At 46.8% G+C, this 10160-nt stretch overlaps 1 protein-coding gene across 1 annotated transcript in view; it reads left to right on the top strand.

Annotated features, from left to right (window-relative positions):
- The first annotated feature begins 845 nt into the window (after positions 1–845).
- The window catches only part of GUCY1B1 (guanylate cyclase 1 soluble subunit beta 1), a 47758-nt gene continuing 38443 nt past the window's right edge, over positions 846–10160 (top strand). Inside the window, exons 1-2 of the mRNA XM_082638047.1 lie at positions 846–1076; positions 1610–1683. Of these exons, the coding sequence (XP_082494173.1) occupies positions 1074–1076; positions 1610–1683 (77 nt within the window). The 5' untranslated portion in view covers positions 846–1073. The remainder of the gene's footprint in view (positions 1077–1609; positions 1684–10160) is intronic.

The raw sequence follows: 10160 nt of genomic DNA, 5'->3' as shown, positions 1-10160 counted from the left end.
TCCCCGCGGTGGAGCTCGGGGCAGTAACTAACCTAAGTGCCTGGTAGAACGGAGACCGGAAGTAGATTAATTAAAAGTCTGCTCGTTTGGTACCCGGCCTTTTCCAGTTCAGCAGTTCCCTCGGAGAAAGAGCAACAGAGGCCAAATTGTGGCCAGCTACGGACTCCCTGGAGTCGTGGCTCCTGGCTGTGGTGCGGGGTCAGGTGTCCCACCCGGATGGAGTCCAGCGCCCCCTGGACTTGGCAGGGCAGTTGAGTAACGGGCAGATCTGGTTGACACGATGCTCATCCAAACTATGTTACTGAAAATTTTGGCTCTCTCAACTAGTCTCATTGACGAAAAGTGGAACGTGATGAGCGCAGTCTTATGAGCTTTCAGTTTGCCATAAACGATGTTGAGGGAACAAGCCACAGAGGAAATGTTTATCTGCAGCACTATACTAAACAGAAGGATGCTGACCACGAGGGCGTATTCCTTTCAAGGGGTGTGCGTTACAAGATAGACACAAACACACACACACACACACACACACCCTCCTTGGTCTGCACACACACACACCCTTAGTCTGCATACGCACACCCTCCTTAGTCTGCCCACACACACGCACGCACACGCACACACACACCCCTCAGTCTGCACACGCACTCGCACACCCTCCTTAGTCTGCACACACACGCTCACCCTCCTTAGTCTGCACACACACGCACACGCACACACCCACACCCACACACACCCCTCCTTATTAGTCGGTGCTCCCCCCCGGGGCAAACCTCTGCATAAGAATACGTTTGATGGGAGGACGCAGCAGCTGCATCTCCCCGCCCCAGAATTGGTGCGCGGAGCCGCTGCGGCTGCTCCGCCGTCCCTGCCGCGGCCTCAAACGAAAGCTCGTCAGCGGGCGGGGCAGCACCGCAGCCACCGAATTCCCTGCGCTGCGCGGCCGCGGATTGGTCGGGAGGCGGGGGGCGGCGGCAGCCGGGGGCTCGGCGCGCGGGCGCTGCGCGGGGGGGCATCGGGCCGCGCCGGGCCGGGCGCCGCCGCCTGGGTCGCTCGGCCGAGCGGGCGCGGACATCATGGTGAGTGCTCTCGGCGCCGGGCTGCGCGTCCCGCCGGCCGGTGGGGCCTGGCCGCCGAGGGGACCGGCCGAGCGCCGCGGACGCGCGGGGGCCCGGGGCAGCCTGGCGGCTCGCTGTCGTCCGGAGCCGGCAGACCGGAACGGCCGGGGTCGCGGCGGGGGCGGCCGGTGCCCGGCTTCCCGGAGTCCGCACCGCGCGCGGCCTCCGGAGCTCGGGCAGGGGGCGCTCGGCCGAGGCGGGGGGCGCCCGTCTCAGGCGGCCGGCGGCCGGGGAGGGGGCGGGCTCGCGTCCCCTCCGGAGGCCCAACCCGTCTCGGCGGCCTGGGGGTGGGGACCACGGTGACCGAAGGGCTCTGCGCGCGACCGGCGCCAGGGCCGCCTCTCCCCCGCTCCCGCGCCCCCCGGCCGAGCGGCCGCGGAGGAGGCAGAAGCTGGGGGCGGGGTAGCGGGCGCGGGTGCGGCGGCGGCCGCCGGGCCCCCAGGCGCCTTGCCCCGCAGCCGGTCCCTGACGCTCGGCTCTCCCTGGCCCCGCAGTACGGGTTCGTGAATCACGCGCTGGAGCTGCTGGTGATCCGCAACTACGGCCCGGAGGTGTGGGAGGACATCAAGTAAGTGCGCGCCCACCACCCCGCTTCCTGCCCGGGGCCGCCGCGCTCCCACGCTCGGAGCCGGCCGGGAGGGGCGGGCGGGAAGGAGCCCGGGGTCGCGCGGCCTCCGCCCCGGCGGGCGTGGGAACGCGCTGCCCCCGCCCCGGCGGCTCCCACGCGGAGGGGCCCCGGGGACGGCGGGACCTCTCAAGCGGACCGAGACCGTCTCGCGGGCCCTTTGCACACCTTGCAGGCACGCGCGGCAGGGACGCCCTTCCGGGCTGCGGACACTCCCTTCTGAGCAGCTGTGAGCGGAGCGCGTTTTTCCCCCTGAAACGAAGGGACACCTCTCCCGCCCCCCGCCCCTCCCGTCCCCCCCGTCTTTTACGTCTGGTTTCTGCTGTGGTGAAGTCTGTCCGCGGTAGGAGGGCACCCTAGTTTCTGTCCAGAGCTGTGAGCCCAGTGCTCTGCACGTGCGCGGAAATACCGCAGCCACTGGGAGTTTAGACCTGCTGCAGCGACCGGGGCATCGTCCCTGTGGACCCCTGAGCGTTGCAGTCCAGCAGCGCTCTCTCCTTTTTTTCCTCTCACTCTGGTGAAATTTGCGTGTAACGTGTATGGATGACCGCAGCCAAGTCGCCACACCGACACCCAGTACTATCTGGATTTGCAGCCTGGGACAGCAGTGCGACTGCCACAGGCAACCAGAGGGAGAGAGGGTGTTTTCCCCGGTGGGCAGAGAACACCTTGCTGTTATTCACTCTCATTGCCTGTGCTCACGGATTTCCTTCTGTTACGTCAAGCAGGTGATGCTTTATGCTGTTTGCTCCTAAATGTATTACAGTTAGTGGCAGTGAATGCCAACAGGCTCTATCATGCAGTTCCGTGATAGTGATTTCTTCTACAGATCTGTTCCCGTGGAAATGCCCAGGATTAAATATTAAGCAGTAGAATGCAACTTTTCCTCCCCTCGGGTCTGTACCCTTGAGCATTGTTTCAGGTTCCATAAGCCACTTATGTTGCCCACGGAGCACATCTACTTACTATAAAGAGAAGTGGGGATTTGAGAGTTACGTGGTTCAATCAAATGAGAATCTAGGCACTAAAGCTTACTTTGGGATTTGAACTTTCTATCCACCTTATTAATACCTTCATAATTTTTATGTTTCTTGGTAGACAGAGTTATAGAGAAGGCAGGCATCAAGAGTAAGATGTTAAACAGTGTAACCTCAGTGTAGGATTGTTTTTAAGCCGCTTTCTCTGTGAATGTATGAAAACACCATATGTATCTCCCACGTGGTAATGTCTCATCCGTAAGCTAGAAATCCCCAAATTTCCTGGTGGATGTGCGATGGCAATGAATATGTTTAGAATTTTGAGAGCACAGGATGGCTGTTGTGGTGAAACAGTCTTATGTATGTTTATTGGCTTAGAACGTGTGTCTTACCCATTGTCAGTTTCAATCACTGTCAAATACAGAAATGAAAAATAATACCTCATAGGGAAATGTGTCGGAAATTTAAACATTAAAGTATCGAATGATTTGTTTATGTTGGCCGTATTTTCCACAGAGAAGGTCAAAAATATCTAAAAATTTACAAATCCCCTCGATGTGAGAACTTAACTCTACCAAATCACGTTAAGAATGTTGTTTCATTTTCCTTTAAAAAAAGTATTAATTTTTAATTAAACATCACTATCGTCTAACTCATGAATTTATGTTTAAGTAGCATCAAGCAGTATCCTTCATCTGTTTAAGTGCTAATAATTTAAATTGTACAAAACATTTTTTTTTCTGGTAAAGTGAAGCAAATCATATGTATCTTTTTCCTACAGAATGACCTCAAGGATTGTGTGCCCCTGCAAGAGAAATGCTATTAGTTATACTGGTGTTGGCAATCCAGGTGTTGAGTTTGATTCTCTCTTGTCTCAGCATCCCTCTTGGTGGAGCCCATCTTGTCTTGGATATGGTTTAGTATCTGGACGAGAGAACCTTGCTGAGCTTTCTGCATGGAGGAACTTAGAACAGCTCACTGTCAGGACCCCTGAGGGATCCCTGTGTGCTCCCTGGAAGAGTATTTACTTAGATCCACAGAGATTCTCACTGCCTGGGGGCAGGACAGGAGAGGTTGGCAGGGTTTAAGTTTAAAATGCTCCCTGGGAGATTCTGAGTCCTCCTCTGACCTCACCATCTGCTCCAGGGAGGGTTGCTGCAGTCACTGGTCCAAGATACTTTCAGGTTTACCTTTTTATGGAAACTGAATAAATGAAAAAAAAACTTTTTTATCTCAGTAAATTCCAGACTCCTCTAGCTTCCTTTTTGCTCTGTGAGAAACTGTCTAAATTGATGTTTATAAAATTTCATATAATACTTTTTTGGTTTAGGAGGAAGTGGCCATCCATCCTTCTTCAGAAAGTGTGCCAGACATTTAAGGACAAGTAAAATCCTAAGTAACAGATTCCAGACAGAAAATTCTAAGTGGGTTAGAGCCAGAAATGCTTCATTGTAAACTCCGTATCCACTTACACTATTACCAACAATATAACCATTTCACAACAGTTTTAAATTCCTCTTTGTAAGAAAATGAAAAATTGTCAAGACTGAGGGTCAGCAAACTTTCCCTTCAAGGGCAGAATAGTATATATTTTAGGTGCTGCAGGCCACGAGTCAATAGTGATAATATTATGCGTACCTGTATAACCATTGAAGTGTAACCACTTAAAAAGTGTAAAAGCCGTTCTTAGATCCCCAAAGAGCAGAAATCAGTGTTGGCTGAGATTCGACCCAGAGACTGTAGTTTGCCCCTCTGATCTAGATCATAAATATATGTAAAAAAAGTCAAAGAGACCTCTGAATCTACCTCAGATCTTATTTTGTTGGCGTCCTTTCAGTTTTGAGATGGCCCTTTCTGGAAGCCGTGGGTCCTAAGGGATGAGAAATCTCAATCGCCATTTCAGGAAAAACATCAAGTCAGGATATACATATTAGAAAAGCACCTAAATACTTGATTTAATGACCATGTCTGTCACCCTGCCATCGGCCCTGGCTGCGCTAACATTGCATCAAATTACTGGGTCCAAAATCTTGGTGTGTGATTTGGAAGTGAAGTAATGACACTGTTAGTTGATAAATATTGGAGTATGTTCCTTTAGAAGGCCGCCAGGAAGATGATTACTTCCCTGTGTAAAGAACTCAGACATGTTTGGTATGTGTTGTGAGATTTATCTATAGCAGGGCAGCGTACTTCTTCATTCAGTGACTCAGACCTGCTTTCATTCTCTAGTTAAGCTTATTTTTAAGGAGCACAGTCTAGTGTTCGGGCATTGAGGATGGAAAAATGTTTGACATAATCCTTGCTTTCAAATAGAGTCTAGAGATATCAGGATATTTCTAATCTTATTATATCTTGATTTTTCTGCCTGTAACTCAAACATGGAAGCATTTGGCTGTTGGATAGCATATTCTGATCTTCCAGTTTTGAAATTAATGCATCTACTTGAATTTGCTACTCACGAATTAATCATTATAGTTCATATAAGCAAATGCGTGGCTGTAAGCTAGTTATACGACTTTCCCAGTTGCCTAAACTTTCCAAGACTCAACGCTATAAGGAAACAGATAATAACTACTTCATAGGGTTGTCATATGTTGAATGATGCCTGTAAACTGCTCAACACAGTTCTCGATAAATAACTTTAATAAATGGTAGCTGTTAACGATTTTCACTCTAGAGCCAGAGTTTTTCAGCTTGTCCCTTCCCCAGCTCCGCCTGCATAAGAGTAATCCGTTGAATCCACATGCCACATCCCTCTAAGCGTGCTGTTATTTGAAGATGCAGCATATGCTCTTTTTAAAAATCATTAATTAGTTTGTTTCATTTTTTAGATCCCATATATAAGTGATAACATACTGTATTTGTCTTTCATTTTCTGTAGTGAATTATTTCACTAAGCATAATACCCGCCAGGTCCATCCATGTTGTTGCAAATGGCATTATTCCATTCTTTTTCATGGCTGAGTAATATTCCATTGTGTATATCTACCATATCTTCTTTATCCGTTCCTCTGTTAATGGACACTTAGGTTGCTTCCATATGCTCTTAATATTCATTTTGTCAAAACAAATTAAAACCAAATAGTGGGCCACATTTTGCCACGTTTTAATCAGATTTTCCTATTCCTGAGGCGATATAATTAAATTTCTATACCTTCCTATGTTCTTGCTCAAGTGGGTTTTAAAATATTAACAGTACTTTTTATTATAAAGCTGTTTAAAATTTCCAAAGTCCTTTCCTCTCTAATTTCATGAGTGCCACAATACCCATTTGAAATAAGAAAGGCCTTTTCTACCTCAGTTTTTTTCCAGCTTTATTGAGATGTAATTGGCCCATAACATTGTGTAAGTTTAAGGTGTATGATGTATGGATTAGATATGCTTGTAAATTGCAGAATGATTTGTTCCTCTATTGAAAGTCTTTGTGGTCAGTCTTCAGATCACCCAAACGTGGGACCTTTCAGTCCACACGGCCCACTTACTCTCAGCACCCTCATGGGCCGGGGGTCAGTTCCTCAGCCAGGCTGGCCTTTCCCGCCCAAGAGGGAGGACACCTGTGCTCAGTAGGGTTTCTCTCCGCACGCCCCACTCCGTCCTGCAAATGGAAATACTTCCAGCTTTGAGATGGCAAGACAAATCTTACTTCTTTTTTTTTTTTTTTTTTTTTTTTTTTTTTGCTGTACGCGGGCCTCTCACTGCTGTGGCCTCTCCCGTTGCGGAGCACAGGCTCCGGACACACAGGCTCCGCGGCCATGGCTCGCGGGCCCAGCCGCTCCGCGGCATGTGGGATCTTCCGGGATCGGGGCACGAACCCGTGTCCCCTGCATCGGCAGGCGGACTCTCAACCACTGCGCCACCAGGGAAGCCCCAAATCTTACTTCTTAAGGGAAGACTTCTTTCACCTCCACAGCTGTACTTTTCTTTTCCTTCATAGCACATGCACAAGTTTATAATTACTTATTTGTAGTATTATTTGATGAACAGCTGTCTTATCTCACTAAAGTCTAGCATCTATAACTAGCAGAAACCTTCTTTCTCTCTGTATCTATCTATAATATGTATATGAATTATCTTTCATTTTTTAATTTCCAGAGAATAGAGCACGTGTATATTCATCACACTTAATTTTTTTTTTCTGTAACTGGGATTTATTATGTCAGAACGGTGACATCTTCAACTACTATTTAATAAAATATAAGCTCCGTTGAAATGGGCATTTCTGATATTAACAAAGGCAGAAGATGTATCAGTAAATTATAACGTCTCTTTTTGGGAGGGTCAGCGTTCACACGTGGATATAATAAAAGGATTAAGAACACTGCTGTTGGATTACCAATTTCATAAACCCCAAGACACTTACTGGGTTGGATTCAGGGCAAGATTGAGTCCTTTAGCAAGTGTCTCAAAGGTGCTGTTTAAGGTCAGTATCATAGACTGTAAGTAGACGTTTGTGATGCTGAAATTAAATTTAAAAACCAGATGAGAATGCTCACCAGGACCTTCAGTGCTGAACGTAACAGCTCATACATGTTGGACACTTACCATAGGTTCCGCGGTAGTGGTCCTGAAAGCTTTGTACTTGTTAACTCACCTAATCCTCACATCCACCATAGAAGATAGATGTGTTCATTATTCTTCTTTCATAAATAAGGGAACTGAGTCTTCAGGACTTTAAACGCCTGCCTCAAGCCACTCATTTGTTAATCATCAGAGCAGAGATTTGGACCCAGATAGGCTTGTAATGATCCTATTATGTGCTTTTCCCCAAACAAGGACTTCACGAGCTTCTCCTTTCCGATTTTCCAAAGACCATTTAGCATGGAAATGGGCAACATATATGTGTGTTACTGCTACCATCTTTGTTTTTGTTTTCCTGTACTTTTCACGCTCTTGCCAGGTGCTTGTGGCTGTTATATTTTTACAGGTGATTTTATTCAGGAACAGGACCTCTACTAAAGAAAATCAGAGCCTCAGAAATTCTGAGCAGTTTATGTCGTTTTGGAAGCACCCTGGGCCGCTGTGCTCGTGAGCCGAGTTCAGGGTAAAGGACACACAGGGCTGAGGGACTCATTTGTTTGATGAAGCTGCTGCCGAGTGCTCCTTTGAAATGTTAGTGATTGTGTTTCCAGAACTGGGGCCGTTTACTTATGAGGCTGTCTCATGGCAAGCTGGACACAGTCAGAAAAAAAAATACCATTATGTATCCAGAGTGGTACTTTGCCTAAATCCGTGTCACTTGTGAGAACGTGACTGTCACCATTTATAGGGCTTGGATGAGTGAAGACACTGGCTTGAGAGGACTGACCTTCACCAACTGGAAGGGGGTCCGAGCAGGAGGCCTCTCTCCTCCAAACCCCCTAAACTAGCCTCTCCTTTGGGGATTCAGACTTTTTGGGAATCGTCGGATTGTGCTGTTGAAAATTGAGAGGTAGTTAATACTTCACAGCCACTCCAAATAAAGGAATGTAAAATTTTAATTTTTAGGTGTCATACATCGTAATTGCCTTGTTTTATGGTGGGAGGTTTTAATTTTAATACCAGGTGGACACAACCCAGCCTTGAACGTCCTTACCTCTCACTAAAATGGACCATCCTAGGATTTATCGTCACGACGATATCTGCGTACTGTCTTTAATACAGCATGTGCTGGGATAATGGTTTTTATAGGATCAGCACCCCTGGGAGCTGTCGTTGGTCAGGTTGATCGTTTGATGTGTGTTGATCTTTTCTGCCTGAGACCAGACCTTATTTTGAGACTCCTGTATTCAGCCCATCCCATCTAAGAATTCCCGTTTTCATACCTCGCTGGGAAGCTTCTTTACCTACTAGCCAGCAGTCTCTGTAGTATCCTAAACTTCCTTGAAAGGTGTATAATAGCAGGAGCTCAGTGTCAGAATATGAATTCAGTTTTGTACATTCACATTTTGAAGATAAGGAATATCTCCTTAGGTATGGAGTTATGAGAAATGCTGCTTGGATATTTCTGACAACTTTAAATAATAAAAAAATTCCCAAGTTTGAAAACAAACTCTGAACTTCTGCCGGTAACGTGTGATTGTTTGATTTTTGGTAGGGAGTTTGGCAACACGTGGAGGGAAATGTATTTCATTCATTCATTCACTTCTTTTCAAACATGCACACATTCACAGAGTGCGTGCTCTAATCCAGGCATCTGGGTTAGGCACCAGTGATTAAAAAAACAAAACCATCAAACCCCACCATAATAAAAATAGCTGTGACCCTTTTGGAGAAAGGTAATTTGTGTAAATAAATGATCAGTTTAAATTCCGACGAATAGCCATCTCTAAAAGTAAGTAGGAAATGAACTGCTACTGGGAACCTTTTTTTCACGTATACAGACTCAGTTTTCAAATACTTCTTATGGCTACAAATATATAGAATAGAGTTATTTCTTGTTTTATTTCCAGGTGAAAGTTAGAACTTTATTTTTAAAGCTCTTGGGAGAGGTGGAATTTGTTTGGGTTTGGCTCTCCAAAGTAATAAATTCTATCAGCTAATCAACACACTAAGTGCAACTTTAGTTTAATTGTTTGGATGCTGAGTGGAAACCTCTCCCCACGCCGTCCCCGCTTCTTCCGCTCTCGCCGTTTCCCCGCCTTTGTCGTCTTCAGCTACTGACTACTGTCAGTTAGACGTTCGGGACATTGAATGTGGGAGGCCTTCCCCCTAGATTCTTATGCCACCAGCACGGCCCCAGGTGGCGCGGTTCTGCCTGTGATAGGTGAGCGCGCGCATCCTGAGGGCGGTGTGTGTGGGGTCCTTCCTCTCCGGCATGTGCAAGGGATGACTGTGACCTGGGATGAAACCACTTGAGCTTCTTTCCATCTGGGTTTACGTGGTGGTCAAAGAAAGTGCCTTTTCATCTCACCCCACCTCACCTAGGCAAACTTAAAACTGAACCTTCTCTAAATATTTATTACTGTCTGCTGACCTCTTTCAGGGAGTAATGCACCAAGTAGAAAGATCTAATGCTTAACCCCCAAACACAGTTATTAAGTGTACAGGGAAAGATAACACAAAGTACGGCCAGTCACACTATTTGGAAACAGTGGGAGACTGTAGTCGTCTGGGTTTATCCGGGGGATTGTTACAGTCGTAGTGGGAAACAACAGAGTGTAATCACACACACCAGGATATTTGATGGTAGTGTCTCATCAGTTGCCATTTGATAGATGAACAGCGTGGAATTCATCTTAATCCAGTTCGCCTATGGCTTGATATGGTCTTTTTTGTCAGCTAAAAATTATTGGGAAAAAAAAAAAAAACATGTCCAAAGTGTTTCATTTTGGGGAAAATTTTCAATCATGTTTCTCAGAGAAGCCTGTGTTTTCCTCACATGTAAACCGCATGCCATTTAAATAACGGGGAATTATATAATTGTCTTGTGTAATGCAACATTCTAAACAAAATTGCTGCCCAAAA

This window comes from Mesoplodon mirus (assembly GCF_964341445.2).
Source record: "Mesoplodon mirus genome assembly, chromosome: 2".
NCBI classification, from domain to species: Eukaryota; Metazoa; Chordata; class Mammalia; order Artiodactyla; family Ziphiidae; genus Mesoplodon; species Mesoplodon mirus.
Note: the sequence above shows the minus strand (reverse complement) of the source record. Positions and strands in the feature narration are given on the sequence as shown.